This window comes from Pempheris klunzingeri, chromosome 1 (assembly GCF_042242105.1).
Source record: "Pempheris klunzingeri isolate RE-2024b chromosome 1, fPemKlu1.hap1, whole genome shotgun sequence".
Classification (NCBI taxonomy): Eukaryota; Metazoa; Chordata; class Actinopteri; order Acropomatiformes; family Pempheridae; genus Pempheris; species Pempheris klunzingeri.
This window is the reverse complement of record NC_092012.1, coordinates 28,733,151-28,750,700: the sequence shown is the minus strand read 5'-3', so window position 1 is coordinate 28,750,700 and position 17,550 is coordinate 28,733,151. Positions and strand designations below refer to the sequence as shown.

General features: G+C 40.0%; 1 protein-coding gene across 1 annotated transcript; it reads left to right on the top strand.

The window, feature by feature from the left end:
• Positions 1 to 328: 328 nt before the first annotated feature.
• Positions 329 to 10,506, top strand: hdgfl3 (HDGF like 3). The gene is made up of 6 exons (XM_070832432.1): positions 329 to 599; positions 1,376 to 1,452; positions 2,293 to 2,431; positions 2,728 to 2,889; positions 7,365 to 7,499; positions 8,974 to 10,506. Exons 1-6 carry the CDS (start codon positions 516 to 518, stop codon positions 8,998 to 9,000), a joined length of 624 nt encoding a protein of 207 aa, XP_070688533.1. The 5' UTR covers positions 329 to 515; the 3' UTR covers positions 9,001 to 10,506.
• Positions 10,507 to 17,550: the final 7,044 nt, after the last annotated feature.

Below are 17,550 nucleotides of genomic sequence, written 5' to 3'. Positions count from 1 at the left end.
CCTGGCAACTTTTACCATGTTATTAACTCCAAACTCATAGAAACATGTTGGGTTTGGTTATATTACACATTATATTCTCACTTTTCCTAAGGTGTTCCCGTGGATCAGAGACTGCACTTGTTCATCATTTCATTCTCGGAGTAAAAACACGTTCACGGCAGTATTTTTAAGCTACTACAAGTAAAAACAAACGTTAAACTCATGTGCGTCAGCAGTGCCTTTATTTCGAAGACCGGAAGTTTGATCTTTCGGGTTCTGACAGACTTTGCGTTTCTTACAGGTACTGTACTCCAATTTAGGCCATTCTCTATTACGTTTACACCTGAATTCGTGCGTAAGAGGATAGCCCTCTTCCAGGCCCCGTTTTCCGCGTTTTTTAATTATTTATTTCCGTGTAAACTGCAGTCTTGATATAAAAACATTGATGGTGGATAATTTAGCCCTGCGTTGAGGGCCCCGGGGAGAACTGCTAAGGATTATAAAGTCACCTCAGAGCTCAGTTTTGATCCAGCGACATGGCTCGACCACGGCCGCGGGAATACACGGCAGGAGATTTGGTTTTCGCTAAGATGAAGGGATACCCGCACTGGCCGGCGAGGGTGAGTCTGGGATGCGGCCGGGCTGGGAGCGCTGGGAGGCGGGGTTGTTTTACACAATACTGCCGCTGCTTCGCTGGTGGAAACGGAGGGATGCTACGGTGCCCCGAGCTCGGCTGGAGCTGACTCCTCAGCCACATTTGGTCTGCGCATTTCTGCTACCGACGACCAAAACGTCCAGTGAAAGCCTTTGTTTCCCGCCAGGTTTGAGTAAAAATGTAGACATTTTAAAATTAGGGACCAAAAATGAACATTTATCGGGCTCCGTTTTCTCATTACGTTTCCTGCCCCATTCAGACATTGCGTGAGTTGTAACGCATTTTTTTCCTGTAAATATTTTCCACCAGCTAGCTCAACATGTGTTTTTCATTAAATGTTTGCATTTAGCTGGAATAAATGAGCTAGTAGTTGACCCTAGGTAACCTCTGTCTCATCACTAACTTCCTATTCACACACACTAAATGATATGTATCACACACTGGGACCTCAAATTCAATGTGCTCTCATGTCCTGAGCAGCAGCAGCAGCAGCAGCAGCCGGGCTCCATTTGTACCCTCTTCCAGTAAGTTACTGTGAGCACCAGTGTACCATCACCCAGTAGTCTGACTGGTTCACCTTAGTTCACTTCCACCGTGCTGAATGACAGGACATGAGCCTACAGCAGCCCCATAGGAAACTACATAGTTAAAGGTGATGTGGTAGATATTAACAGGTGACTAGTGATTAAAAAAAGAGTGTGATAAATATTCAGTAACTGTTTCTCTCTGCCTGTCCTCCAGATTGATGAGCTTCCAGAAGGAGCTGTCAAACCGCCTGCCAACAAATACCCCATCTTCTTCTTTGGGACCCATGAGACGTACGCACTTTTTTTTTCCCTCCACGATGCTCACACTTGTTTAGAAGCAGCTGCCACGCACACTCGTGTTAACACGAGTAACTGTTACGCAGTTGCACCACATCTTCTCAGTGCTCTGGTTTAGGGAACATCAGCGTGTTTTAAGCTCGAGCATTAATGTTCATTCTTGACCTTGGAAGTGATAGTTTGACAAAATGATATAAGTCAAGGTCTGCTGGCGTTTTCTGGAGCTTTCAAGCACATCTTACAGTCTTCATCCAGGGATGTGGATGCATCAATGGGACTTAGGTCTTGCGATCATAAACCACCACCTGTTATCACGTGTCCAAGGCAACAGCTTTTGGGCTTTTTTTCCCTTTAAATTTCACAAAATCTGACAAACTTCTAAATGCATTAAATCAAGAACTTTGTCAGAATACAATATAGTCTTTGAATTAAAAAGTTTCCTGATTTAGATCAGCAAATGCACAATCAAATAAGTGAAGCAGCCTATGAAACAGTGAGCATTTTAATACCTTATTTTGATACTTTTTGATACTCACTCAGTATTCAGTGAGTACGTACGCATCTGTCTGCACTCAGCAAGTATTAATATCCAGGCGTCTGTGTAAGCAAACACTTCAGCCAGGGTTTTCCTTCTGTAGGTTATTACAGTTCAGTTGCCCGGCAGCTCATGTTTTCTGCAAGATTTTATATCTTTAAATTTTCTATTTTTTGTGTATAAACTCCGATTGTTTTGTTTACCTGCTTAATTTAACTGCTGAAATATCATGTGCTTTTCCGGACCGTTTTAGTAATAGTAGTATTAGTAGTAGTAAATGTGTCCTCCCTCTTCTTTAGTGCGTTCTTGGGCCCAAAGGATCTTCTGCCCTACAAGGAGTATAAAGACAAATTTGGCAAGTCCAACAAGAGGAAAGGCTTCAACGAGGGCTTGTGGGAGATCGAGAACAACCCCGGAGTCAAGTTCACGGGCTATCAGGTCAGTCGGCGGTGTATTATGTCTGTGGTTCAGGGAGACAACAGGGAGAAAACATGATGGGGGGGGGGGGGGGCTCAACAAAGCCACATTGTTGTCTCGCCAAAACTGTAAGACACAAATGAAAGGGCTGTTCAGAGCAGATTGCATTTGAGTAAGAAAGATTGATTCATTTGTCTTGCACTATATAAATAAACTTGCCTTGCCTTAACTCATTGTCTGTGGAATGAGCCATTTCTGCTTTTAGTTCTGCTTTTAGTTTTGTAAAAAAAAAAATGGTGGTCATCTTTCGTCCGCAGGCCATCCAGCAACAGAGTTCATCAGAAACAGAAGAGGGGGGTAACACTGTTGATGGCAGCAGCGAGGGCGAGGAGGGTGACTCCGTTGAGGAGGAAGATGACAAGGAAAAGCTGAAGGAAGACAAAACCGGATCCAAACGGAAAAAGACAGCCACCTCCAAGGTACTTGGCTTCAGCTGGTGAACATACTAACACAGGAGTGAAGACAATTCAGGTCTAATAAGAGCACTGAAGATGATGTGACAATGGCAGTAAAACTAGATTTTATTATATTTAAATGTATTAATTAATCTTTCAACACCTCTAAAGGCATTTTGGCTTATTTTAGATTTGGCATGACCAGTAGAGTTCATCAGCTGTGTGCCATTTGTGGCAAAATTGACCAAAAAAATCATCATAAGCATAACAATCTGTGAAGTTGAAGGCATAACTTCATGACACATAGGTATTTTTGAATTTTAGGTGTTGTTATTTGCCTTGAAAGAGGTTGCATAAACTCAGCACACTGGAATAAATGTAATAAAAGAGGTTGACACTGACGCTGGCATCTCTTAGGGTGTCACTCTCCCTAGTACAACCTGGCGTCTAACCACATCTGAAGGCGATAGCGTTTTTGCCCGTTCCAAATTACCAAATGAAATGCAGGATTAAAAACCTGCTGTCAGTGTCGCACTGGCTGGCATTTTCCTCATCACCATGAGCACTCACATTGTGTTTTTTTTTTTTTTTGTTGACGCGATCCCTCTGGAAATACTCACTAGAGCAACAAATGTGGATTAATCTGCCCCTGAAAATGGTCTCCAGGAAATGCACCATTTCCTCTTGCTTGAGTAATGTCTGTCTTTTCATGGGTTTGTTGACAGTGAGAAAAACATAAAGTAGCACCAGCTTTATCCTCCAACATGTATCTGATGCTTTTTTTCCAGAGGGACATACGAGCAGTTCCCTGGGATATTTCTAGATAAGGATTTTTAAAAAATGAATATAAAAATAATTATCCTTAGTTTTTTGCTGCTGAAATCTAGGATGTAGCTTTAGTGTGTGGCATTTCTTTGCATTTCATTCATGCAAACAAGTTTCTTTGACAGCCTGTGACAGCCTCTTACTGTATTCATTATGCCGTTCTCTCGTGTTTGACCTTGCCTTTATTTTTTAAAAAAAGCTTCCAGGTTTGAGGGGATGCAGTGCTGCAGAGACGAGCACTGCCACACTGTGTTACTGTATTAGTGCATAAGCCATCGCTGCTGTAAATGGAAGCAGGTTGAAAAAGTCACACACATCCTGCTCCTCACTTAGCAACCACTGTTGCCTAGCAACTGGGCTCCATTACGCACAGCACATGTGGTGCATCCAAAGGAATGTGGCACTGTTGGGGAGCAGTGTGCTGGTGTGTGTGTGTGTCTCCTGTAACATCATTGAAACACAGTGTGTGTGTGTACAAGAGGTACACGAAGGGACTGGAATCTCCTCAGCTGAGGAAAGATTAAATGTGATCTCTGTGTTTATGAGGTGGTGAGGGGGGTAACAATCATTTGGTTGTTCCCCAACCTCCCCTTTTAACCCCACCCCATTCTTACACGCACACACACGCACACACATGCACACTGACCAGTGGTGAAATTATTTAATTTAACAATGCCGCTCATGAAGCGTTAAAGCTTCTGTAAGCAGTTGATGACTGATATTTATAAGATGATGTTTTAAAGGTTTTATGGATGATTTTTGCAAATGCTGCTACTCATGCACCTACTACTAGTGCTGCTTTAAAATGCGTTGATAGTTATTGAATTGAAAGTTGAAGTTATAGATTAACTATATGTTGGCAGATAGAGTGCTTATAAATAGTTAAATATATCAATTACCATTGAGCATTACCTAAAGTCCTTCCTTGGACAGCAATTGTCCAGTGCTTAGGTTTTCGGCTTTGGATTTGAAAACATCTAAGTGGCGTGCATGAGGCTGTAGTAAGAAACGTACTCTGTACCCTGAGAATTTGGAGTGTCTTGTGCTTTTTGCCTTTTCAACACTAGGGTTTACATGTTCTGTTTGAAGAAGGTTCATTCAGGATTGGATATGAGAGTGTAGGATAACAGTAACACCTCTGTTGAGCTCTTTATCTGATTTGGGGAAGTTTACACTCAAACTTTTGTAAAACAGTTTGAAAATACAAACAACAAAGGGCAAATTAGCTATAACAAGAACAATGCTTTTTCATTATTTCCATGTCTTGTACATGGATCATCAGCTGGGGAGGACGATGATTTTATGCCTCGCCCCGTTACCGTTAGCCTCAGTCTTTTGGCGTTATATCATGGATGTAGCCATCGGGCTGATGCAGGTGAATGCTTGATGCTGCTTCTGCTTGATGTCAACACCACGTTTGGCACGGTGAGTCATAGCATTATTGCTACAAGGTAGAGAACTTGGGTTGGACTGTCCTCCAGTGGTGATTCTCTTTTTTCAAACAGAAAGTTTGTTGTGTCTGGTGGCTTTAGCTGTTATGTATTAACTTACTGTGGTGTGCCTTTATCTTCTTGATCTTCTCTTGGGCCACATTATTAAACATCAGGATGTCATGTCATTTTATGTATGTGCTATGCAGATGACACTCTGCTGTACTTGTGGATAACTGCCTAGCTGTGGTTAAGGACTGGATGGGAGAAAATATTCTTCAGCTTAACTCCTCCAAAACAGAAATCCTTATTATAGGCTCTGAGTACACTTATGGCCAAATCCTGCCTGCTCTTGGCACTCTAGTGCAACATGTTGTGCCAACTGTTAAGAACCTCTGTGTTATTTTAGACCACAACCTCAATCTCGATTTCTGCGTTCCACTGTCATGTTTTTTTCATTTTGAGTAACATCTTGAGAATTAGATTTTTAATTACTTTAAAGGATCTACAAAGAGTTATTCATGATTTCATCACCTCTTGTTTGGATTATTCTAATGCCATATTTACGTATCTTGGCCAAATCATGATTACATCACTTCATGCTGTCTAAAACACAGCTGCCAGACCAGCCTGTAGCTTGACCGCCCCAGTCAGGGCAAAAGGCTAACGGTGTCAGGGCTTTTGCTGTAAGGGCCCTGACCCTTTGGAGTGGCTTACCTGATGAAGATTAGGGAGCTCTCTGCCTTCTATTAAATCGTCTCTCAGGACTTACTTTTACCTTGTGGCCTTCTCTGCTACTTTTATCCATTATTTTATCTTTACTACTTGCTGTTTTTATCTGTTATTTGTCTCTGCTGATGGTGAAATTGCATTTGATTTAATTTGAGCATTTGTTAAGTTGACATCTTTATTTTCTTGTTTTGTCTGATACATAGTCCAGAACTACAAGATACTCTATTTACTTGAATAAAAGTGACTAAAGCTGCAAATAGTTTTGACTTACATTTGAGACACTGGAACTAATTTCTTAAGTTTGTCAAGTTCACTTGATATATAGCAATGGCGATGAATGTAGATGCAGCGGCTGGTGGCACATTTTACCTATGCCAGAAATACACTCATATGCACCTGAAAATGAAAGGTGGTGTGGATTAAGAGCGGCAGACCTCTTGAGAGCTGTCCACGGTGTGTAATACACATGAGCCACATGAATGTGGAGTAGACATGAGGGTGTGGTTGTCAAGCAACGGGAAATCAGAGACGCATCTTTTCAGATCTGGCTCCACATCCTAACAGCGACCTGGCCTCATCTCAACACCCCAGATCAAGCAAACATTAACGTTAATGCCCTCGATGGGAGGAGTGATTTGAGCCAAAGTAGCACAGCAGGCACCAGTGGGATGAGGGGACTGTCGGTTTACATCAATGGTTCCCTCATGTTGAACTTTTACCGTGCTGCATTCATTGAGATGTAATTTCAAAAATGCACTACTGAATTATTTCCTGAGTGTACATGTGTATGTATATAGGGATGTAAGTAACTCTACTGTAAATGTTTAATTTTAATTATCTGTTCTGTGGGGGGCAACTTCCCTTTTGTTGTACAACCCTGCATTGTATAATGACAATTAAATATCCTTGTATCCTTAAATGTAAATAGCTGGAGATCAATTTTCTGCTGGCCAACTAAATTATTAAAGATTAATCGTTTCTCAATTTTACATCTTACACATCTCAGTCTGTATACAGGTCTTGGAGAGTGCTGCTGCAGAGGTGAGGCAAGGAAGAAGACTGTGTGGAATGAAAAGAAAATATATCTCTTGTCTTTATGTTTTTTTCAACTGTCAGTCAGAGTTTAAGGAGTGAAATATTCGAGTAAACTGTTTAGAAGTGACAAAGGTTTTTTATTTAGACATACAGTTATAGCCAGGTGGCACTTTTATTTACATCTGCATCATTAATTGTTCCTTCAAATTATGTTGCAACTTTATATATAGCAGTATCACAGTACAACATTTCTTAGTTTGTTCTGACCTGATATTAACAGCTATCTGCTTTAAACATTATGAGAAAAACATTGTCTTCCACAGGACACTGTGTGCAGTAAAGTGTGAATGGTTATTGTTCTCCTCTAACTGTATTTGTAACCATGGTGTGCTGCTACTGACATTTTTAGTCTGTTAGACATGAAAATTCCGACACTAAGCAAGTGTCCCCCTATCCTGACCTGTGTGTCTGTGGCAGAAATCCTCCAAGCTGTCGAGGATCTCATCTGGAGAGGATGACCTGGAGAAGGATGGGAAAGATGACGACCAGAAGAGCGGCTCAGAGGGAGGAGACCCCGACAACGACATCATCCAAAATACCACCGACAGTAAGGTGGGATTCATACACGTCCACGTATTTAGCACTCATTAGTGCTCACCCAACACAGGTGCATGGGCAGAGTCCACACATTAATTAATTAATTCAATCGGTTACTTCAAATCTCACAGTTTCTCAGTGTCTTCCTAAGTTTTCTGACCTGAGTGATTAAATGTAATGAAAAAGCAGTTTTGTGATGGTTAATTTGCAGCAAGGCTGAAGGGCGTGCTGGCAAGTGGTAGCTAAATAAGACAGCTGCAATAACTGGTTTCATTACTCTGAGGACTACTGCAGATAGAAGAAAATACACTGATTTTTTCCACTCTGCAAACGACATAATAACTAGATGGTGCTTAGTGGAGCGTCAGCCCCCGATGCTCCAGTGGATAAGTTGATTAGACGAACAAACCACCCATACATTCTGTTTTAAAATGTGTGGTAGTATGCTGGTGACTGAAAACAGATTGTGAGTGCTACTCAGTCACTATTCGAGAGCGCCCAGGGACGACTTATAAGAGCAGAATCAAACATGAGTGTGCTGTCCTGATCGTGCGTGTACTTCTGTCTGAGTCTCCAGCTGTTTTGGCAGCTTCTGAGCACTCGACATCACATGATGTCGTTTACCAGCCATGTCTGACTAGCAAGCTGCAACAAGACTCGCCCACATATGGGGCCATGTCTTTTTCAAAGCTGGAGTCAGCACAAGGAAAAAAGAAACAGTTTTTAAACAAATTGCTCTTCTGTGAGGAGTTATTGGTGACCACGTGACTATTTAGGACAAAGTGTCAATTACATATTATATGCTTACTGTGTAGTTCACAATTTCAGTTATTGTGTAAAAGGACCTATCTAGCAGGATGCCCCTTCACTTCCAGGTGGAATTGAACAAGCAATGCTCTGTTCTCAGTTTGAGTTTATTAGAATCATTACATTTTACATCTTACACATTTAGTCAATTTTAAACTGAGGGCTAGATGTCTTTTCATCGCCGTAACCCTACTGATTGTCAGGTGCTACTCTTCAACTTTGGGGAACAAATGAAAGCAAAATCCACAAGCGTCTGACCAGAAGCCTCCTCCTCCTGAGGCCTAACGTCGGTGCAGTTTGCTGCCATCTCGCAGAGCCAGTTATTTTTCTCAGTTGGAGACCAAAACAGAGCTAAAAAGGAAGTGTACACAGATGCAACTCCAAACTCCATCCACTGTCTGCTGGATGTAAATAATCAATCAGTTATTTCAGGTTTAGCTAACTTGTAAGGAGACTTGTTAGTTAATTGTGTTATTCTAAACATTATATTATTTTGTACTGATTACTATTATTATTATATTAATATTAATATTATTATTATTATTATTATATTATTTTGTATATCACTGTAGACAACTATTATTGTGAATTATCTGTGAAGCACTTCAGTCATTTGACTTGACTTGACATGACTAATCAACTACCAACAATAATTGTGTTTCTTTATTATTGTGTTCCCTAGAACCAACTGCTCAAAGAAGAACATTAAGTGACAACAGCATGAAAGGGAAATCATTCTTTGTAGCTGTGATGTTGGAAAAGTGAATCTACGACATGATTTCTCATCAGCACCATCTACTGGCTGCCATCATCACCTCCACATCTCTATTGGACTTCCAGTATGTGTTTGTATGAAGGATGCACCCATACTGAAACTGCTGACAGCCATCATGTGGATGCCAGGGTAAGACAGGGCATTATGTAACAGTTTTTTCAGCTCTTAAACATAATGCCAAGGGCCACGTCAGAAATCAACGCAAAGTCTTTGTCATCTCTCTAAAATAGACAGATTACGATTTTTAATCACTTTTATCCAGTGACACTGAATGCTTGTGAGTTTATATTGTTAAATAAGCATAAAGTATAGGATATTTAAAGGGGCATTAAGTACTTGAAGGCCTTTATCATGCTCTATTGGCAACCATTAGGAGCTGTGATGACATAAGCTGTGTTTATGGAGCTTTTTTTTCCTGTAGGCTCAGATTAATAGCCCAACCAGAATAAAAATGTTTGAATTTGTAAGGTATACTCCTTCATAACCTGTTGAGTGACATTTATTTGTTAAGCAATTGGCAGGTGGCTCTTAAAAACTGCAAGAGTAGAGCAAAATCTATTGCTTCACAAGAAAACATATCAGGAAAATGTCCATATTTTTCAAATGTTTGTCTGTTTTGGTTGTACATGTCAGAATATTTATTATGAATTATCCTGGAGCACATAACTACACTCATTTAAAGCCCCTAAATCTCTTTAGATATTAAGGATATTCATCTTTTGCATCTTACAGAGTTCCTCAGCAACTGGAGTTGTTGTCTAACTTGTCAGATAGGAATAGATAGGAATGTATTGATAGGAATCATGAAGTGGATAATTTCATACTGAAGGGAAAGAAATATGTATCCACAGCCAAGTCACAAAGGAAAGTCACAATTTGACATTTGGAAGGGATAAGCTAGCAGGCATGGCATCCCATGGGCTACTTTAACACAGGCCCAATCTTTACTAAACAATTGTAGGCATGTTTAAAAGGATAAATGTAAATGTGTGTCAGTGCAAACCTGATGCAAGGCTAACCTGTGTAAAACCAAAACAAACAAAAGCAAAGCAGATGAATGTCTCCATAGTCAATAACACAGCTTCTTCAGGTGTCGGCTAATACCATGTTAGTTCATTAAAAAAATTATGTAAAAGAAAACACCATATTAACAAAGGAATTCACATTTACATAACTGAAAACGTGATGGAAAACAGCTTGAGTACCAGAGTGTAAAGGCTTTAAGTCAACCAAAAAACTTGAAGAGTTTGTGACACCTGCTACTATTGAATTTCTAAGACAAGAATTAACCACTTATTTTTTAGGGCTAATTAAAGCTGCAAAATGCACAAACAAGATGGCTTTATCTCTCAGAGTGAAATGTGAAATTGCAGGTATCTTTAGGATCAGGTATCAGGTATTTTTAGGATTGGAATTGGAAATGTTTGACTGGGTACAGTATCTGTCTAACTACAATGTTGACAATAAATGGAGATTAAGAAAGGCTACGTTTAGTGAAGTAGAGGTCAAGTTTGTACCAATCTGTAAAATCATGCCTCAGAATAAAAAATGTTGCTTCCCCTTGGATAGTATTACAAAAATGAAAATGAAAGAAAAGAATAGTGTAGCGGGAAAGGCAATGAGAAGGAAAAACCCAGATGCAACGGAAATATTGGATAGTTAGAAACAGTGTGAGAATGAGAACAAGGTATAACACGGAAAGATGATGATATGAAGATGTATGTAGAGGACTCAGCAAGACAATCAAAACAGAAGCCAAAGTTTATCTGGAATTCTATAAGAAGAGGACAAAAAATAAAACATCAGTAGGAGAAATTCCCCAAAACAGATATTGAAAAGGCAGAAATATTGTCAGATTTCTTCTGTAGTGTATTTGTGAACCAACCTGAGGGGCACATTCCTGAACTGTCTACAGTGGAAGTTCAGAAGAGAGAACATTTAATAATAGTTATTATGAGGACACAAACAATTTCTACTGAATATTAATTTTAAAAGACTTGGCTTGCTGAACCTCTAACATTATTATATAAGCAATCATTAGAAGAATCGACTTTACCCTGTGACTGGAAGGAGGTACAAGTAAGTGGAAATAAAACAAAAAAGGAAATAAATTATTAGGATAAAGCTACAGGCCAGTTAGTCTGTACTATGCAAGACACTGGAAAATTTAAGCAGGACAAACAGACTCTTTAGTAATAAGCAGTATGGATTTATGTCTGGAAGATCAACTACACTTCAGCTTCTCTCAGTTCATGATAAGTGGTCAGCAGCTTTGGATAGAAGATATACAGTCGATTGCATATATATAGATTTCCAAAAAGCTTTTGATACAGATCCTCATAAAAGACTCTTGTCAAAACTAAAGTTGTATTGTATAAATGATAGTGTTACAGACTGGATACAGGACTTTTTAAATACTATTGAGTTGCGGAGTTCCACAGGGATCTGTGCTGGGCCCTGTTCTGTTGTCTATATAAACGACTTACCAAGTGTGATTCAATCTGAGTATCTGAGTATGGATACAGCCCATGTTCAAGAAGGTCTCAACAGCATGACTATTTGGTGTGATAGGTGGTTACTGAAATTAAAAAATGAGAGGTTAAGAAAATTACTGTTACCAACTCTCGTCTACAGGAGACATGATTGAGGTTTATAAGCTTGCTCACAGTACACATCACAGTCGTGTTAAGAGGGAATTCGTTAAAACTACTCCCTTCACACTTCATGCTGTAAATGCCTGGGATGAGCTTCCAAAGGTTGTTTTTTGTGCTCTTTCGGTTAACTCTTAAACATAGAGTGGATAACTTCTGGTCAACAAGGGATATTTTGTACAACTATAAAGCTGATTTGTGATTATTGTTATTATTTGTGAAAGTTTTGAGTTGTGAATCTGGTGTGGAGGATTTATATCCTGCACCAGAAATTTTCAATAAATTAACTGAAATCCCTTCTAAAATTCTTCTAAAACTACTTTTTCAGCTAAAAGCATAGAAGTGGACGTAGCCACCATGACATTTCCCATTGGTCTGTGGACCACTGTTTTCAAGCCTTGAGTTTGGCATTTTGTCCGTCGCCATCTTAGTTTCTTAGGAGCCAGAAATGACGTCCATTCTGTGGCAAACGCCTCTGATTGGTTATGTTTAGGCACGACCAGCCTCTGATTGGTTAGTAACAAGGTAGTCCCGCCCTTAAACATACAATGTTTTACTGTCTATTTTATTCTACATAGAAGCATAATTTACAAAAATGTTTACTGAGGTAATAAATCAGAAGTAGGGTCATTTTCTCATGGACCTTCATATAATCCCATTCATTTTGGAGCCAGTTTATTCACTCCCTGCTGGCCATTAGAAAGAATGCAAATTTAAGACACCTGGAGGCTACGTCCACTTATTTCATACAGTCTATGGCTAAAAGGTCACCAGTGTTTATCCACAAACCGGTCACTTCCTACAGCACATGTGTTTCACACATATGTGCTATGGAAAAGATTACTTACTGCCTCTTTAATTATTGTTGAAAAGTGACTCATCATGTGTGTTCAGAAGATTAGTTTTACGGTAGCTTGTGAAATCTGTGCAGTATTGGTGCATCTCTACTCTGTGGGTGACATGATACGATACCATCATGTCACCGCATGTCACGTTTAGGCCAGAGGAAACGGGGAGTTTGGGTGGCTCGTGTTTTTCCCAGTACTTCATAATCACACATAGTGTAGATAGCCATCAATCAGTATTTATACTGGCCCGTGCATACCTATCTGTATTATCACTCATGATCACCTGTCACTGTGTAGAAATGCATTTGATAAGACCTCCATATATATATACTCTCCTACCATCTATTATATATGTTGGGTATTGCAGTGTACTGATCACTCTAGTTGTAGCTTGAAATTGCTTTTTTTACAAGGATTATAATGGGAGAGACTTATGGAATATTCAGTAACTGTCAAACATTATCCATCACCCTATATGTTACTCTTTTATGTAACCAGAAAAAGATGAATGGAGATACATAGATAAATGTATGAAGTGTTGTGCACAACTGGGTGACACATTGTAACCCGATATTAACTATATCTGTATATTTTACTTTTGTTGTAGAATATAGGACCACTATTCTACTTGGACTGCTTTAGGTAACAGCTCATCTTTTTATGGAAAGTGACACATCTGTTCTTCTGTGTATCTGTGAAATAGATCACTGTATATTTTAAAGCTTTTTATAGTGGCATGCTCTACTGTTGTACTCCAGATCCTTCTTATATGAAAGTGTCCATTGGTTCTTAGTTTGAAATCATATATTTCTTTGTATGCGATGGACTTGAAGGAAAAACAATCCACAATCCACATTTTTTCTGTTGCCTTGTCTCAGCGTCTGTCCCTGACAGCAATCTGAACCACATCACTTACTAAGGAAACTGAGAGCTGTGAAGATGGTTCTGAAACGCTGTCAACAACGTACAGTGTGATAATGCATTTTGAAATTGCCAAACCTATCAATGTCCCTGTGTGAGTTTACTTAGGCTGATTAAAGATGACACTTTTAACTCTGTGCCAGTTGCCTTTACTTTGCTTCCACTGTTGTTTGTCATGAGATATAGACCTATTTATTTTTCAATGATAGCTGATTAAAACACCGTCTGTATGTAAACTCATGCTTTTTTGATTTCCTTCAAATCGTATTTGGAACATGTTTTGCATTTTCAAGGTTTGTAATTTACTGTAAACTGTTTTTGCTGTTTATGGATGAAACTTTTACAAAATAAACTAATTGGAATGCACAGTGAGGCTGTAATGCTCATTGCACACGACAAAACAAAATTATTCCAAGGATGAAAAGTGGAGACATTTTTGCACTCTTAGATCTTACTCATAGAATATTTTTCCTGAGGGTGGTACCACAGTAAAGACTTTGTTACTACCTAAATGAAATCAGCTAAACAATTTAGGTTTATTGCATACTTCTTTAAAAGTTTAAGTCAAATACAAAATACAAATACAGTATATGGTCTGGATGAATGCATGATTCTTACTGGCTGCAGGGGGTCCATTATGTATGGGATAATGTACAGTGAGCCCTTCATTATTGCAAAACAAACACCAACAGAATGATGCTGTACATTGTCCTGCACATTTCACAGCTTCACACTGAATACATGAAAATTTTGACTTAGAGTATTGATTTTAAAATGATTTTATTGATTTAAAAATGATTTTATTGCCTGACGTTCGAGTCAAAACATGACGTGGTATTTTTCAAAGTTGTCACTGCAGTGTTTAGAGCTGAAGTGAACTCGCTAACCCCAAATCCTGCTTTGTAGTACAGGCCTCTGAGCCTGGTGCTCCCAGCTTATGAATCTACACCCTCCACACACTCTCTTTGACTCTCTCTGACTCTCTCTGCAGGCATCCTTTTTGGTTATGCTGCAACTTGTGTTTCTCCTTTGATCCTTTTATGCATTCTGCAACATTCACACACTACTCTTATCTTCCATTCACACCCTACATCACTGATAGTACTGACATTCACATCCCATGCTGTGCGACTTTGTTTTGCTTACATATGAAGTCATTGTTATTAAGTAAATTACTTGATGTCTGTGAATGTGCTGCCTATCTTCTGCCACCAGGTGATGCCGTTGAGTGAGTAAATCAAACCAAATCTCACTGTCTTGTACACAGACATCCAGTGTATAATGTGCACTAAAATCCATAGATGCGTGGCTCCAGTTTTGTAAACAGTTTTTACAGATGACATTTGAAAATCATATAAATTAGATAATGTGCAATTAGGTAATGACTGTTGATTACTTAGCCATATTGATTTGAACTCCACACCAGTACACCAAATAAACCAGGCCCCTGCACTCCCTACAGAAATCACCATCAACACGTCGATTGTTCTGCCCCCAACAACACCTACTCCACTCTCTCCCCCTCACCCTCCTTGCAACCTCTCACCTTCAAGGGAAGGCCACTCTCTCACCTCTATCCTCACCCCCTTCACCCCCATCTTCAGTGACCATCACAGCTGAAAATGTTAGAAGACAGCTGGGGAAACTTCACTCTGGCAAGGCTGCAGGCCCTGATGGTGTCAGCCCCAGGGTGCTCAAAACCTGTGCCATCCAGCTCTGTGGAGTTCTTCAGCATGTCTTCAGCATGAGCTTGAGTATGCAGAGGGTACCGGTGATGTGGAAGACGTCCTGCCTAGTTCCTGTGCCGAAGAAGCCGCACCACGGTGACTCTAAGGACTACAGACCTGTGGCGCTGACCTCCCACATCATGAAGACCCTGGAGAGACTCATCTTGGAGCAGCTCTGGCCCGTGGTCAAATCGCTTTTGGACCCCCTACAGTTCGCCTACCAGCCCCAACTTGGAGTTGAGGATGCCATCATCTACCTGCTTGACCGCGTCTACACTCACCTGGACAAGACGGCGAGCAATGTGGGAGTCATGTTTTTTGACTTCTCCAGTGCTTTCAACACCATCAGCCCAGGTCTACTGGGTGAGAAGATGTCAGCGATGCAGGTGGACCCCACCCCCCCCCCCATCTGACTGGCAGACCACAGTATGTGTGCCTGAAACACTGTGTATCAGACAGAGTGGTCAGGAACACCGGGGCCCCACAGGGGACTGTCCTCACTCCCTTCCTCTTCACCCTCTACACCACAGACTTCAACTACTGCACAGAGACCTGTCATCTCCAGAAGTTTTCTGATGACTCAGCAGTGGTTGGATGTATCAGCATGGGCGATGTGGTCGAGTACAGGGCTGTTGTGGACAACTTTGTCACATGGTGTGAGCAGAACCATCTACAGCTCAATGTGACAAAGACAAAGGAACTGGTGGTGGATCTGAGGAGGACCAAGGTGCCGGTGTCCCCTGTTTTCATTCAGGGGGTCAGTGTGGACATTGTTGAGGATTATAAGTACTTGTACACATTGATAACAAACTGGACTGGGAGAGGAACACTGATGCCCTTTATAGGAAGGGCCAGAGCCGCCTCTATTTTCTGAGGCGGTTGAGGTCCTTCAACATCTGCAGGACTATGCTCAGGATGTTCTATGAGTCTGTGGTAGCCAGTGCTATCTTCTATGCTGTGGTATGCTGGGGCAGTAGGCTGAGGGTAGAGGATGTCAATAGACTGAACAGACTGATCCGCAGGGCCAGTGACGTTGTGGGAGTGAAGCTCGACTCTCTGACGGTGGTGTCAGAGAGGAGATGCTTCACAAAGTGGGAGCTATTTTGGACAATGTGTCCAAACCACTCCATGATGTGCTGGTTAGATATAGGAGTTCTTTCAGTGCCAGACTAATTGTACCACGATGCACTACAGAGCGCCACAGGAAATCATTCCTGTCTATGGCCATTAATCAATACAACTCCTCACTCTGTGTGTACATGTTGTTGTATATTATTATTATTATTTATCATCATCATTATTGTTGTTGTTGTTGTTGTTATTATTATTATAATTATATAATACAGCTCCTCACTCTGAGTGTACATGTTGTTATATATTGTTCGTAGTGGTAGTAGTAATAGTATTATTAGTATTATATAATACATCTCCTCACTCTGAGTGTACATGTTGTAATATATTATTATTATTAGTGGTATTATTATTAATATTAATATTATTATTATTATAAGACTCTGGACTCATCTGGTGCAATAATTTACCTCTGTGTAATAATTTGTAATAATAATTTCTAATACATCATTTTTTATACATACTTTATATATTTATATTTTTACTTTGTGTTTGAAGTTTATTCTTATTCTTTTGGAGCTGTGTGTAACAAAAAGCAATTTCCCCCTGGGGATTATTAAAGGAATTCTGATTCTGATTCTGATTCTAAACAACAATAATGACTATAAGAAGAAGAATATTCTATCTGTATGGGGATGTATGGTTTGGTTTCTAGTCTTATATACCCAGTCTTGCATGTGGGCAACTGAAGTTTAAAATTAACCACCTGTTTTCATTTAACCACAATATCCTTATTAGATGCACTTCACCATCTGTGCTCTTTTCCCTTAACTTAAACATTATTATATGGACAGAATATAATTCATTCATGTTATGCATTGCATATGTATTATATACTGCACACTGTACTCTATATTAGTCATTGCAGCACATTGTACATACTGTAATTGGCATACCTAGTTTCTCTTCAATTTGTGTATTTCTCATGTTTATTCTTGATTGTGTATTCTGCCTGTGTCATTTCCTCTTACTTTGGTCTAAAGCCATTAAGCAAATGTTTATGTGCTTTGCCAGGAGTATATTTGACGAGGCAGCAAAGCTTCATGTATATAGTGTTTTTCCTCCATTCTTGTGGCAAGTGCAACTGTCTGAATTAAAGAACATCTCATGATCAGTCTGTTGGGTTGGTTCAATAATGGCGCTGATTTGTCTGCGCAGCCTCCTCGCTCTAGTATGCGCAGTCCGTGCGCAGTGTTGGCTCTCATT

Coding starts and splice junctions, on each gene's coding strand:
- hdgfl3 (XM_070832432.1), top strand. CDS start 516: ATGGCTCGACCACGGCCGCGGGAATACACGGCAGGAGATTTGGTTTTC. Junction 1,453..2,292: donor TTCTTTGGGACCCATGAGAC/GTACGCACTTTT, acceptor CCTCTTCTTTAG/TGCGTTCTTGGGCCCAAAGG. Junction 2,432..2,727: donor TCAAGTTCACGGGCTATCAG/GTCAGTCGGCGG, acceptor TTTCGTCCGCAG/GCCATCCAGCAACAGAGTTC.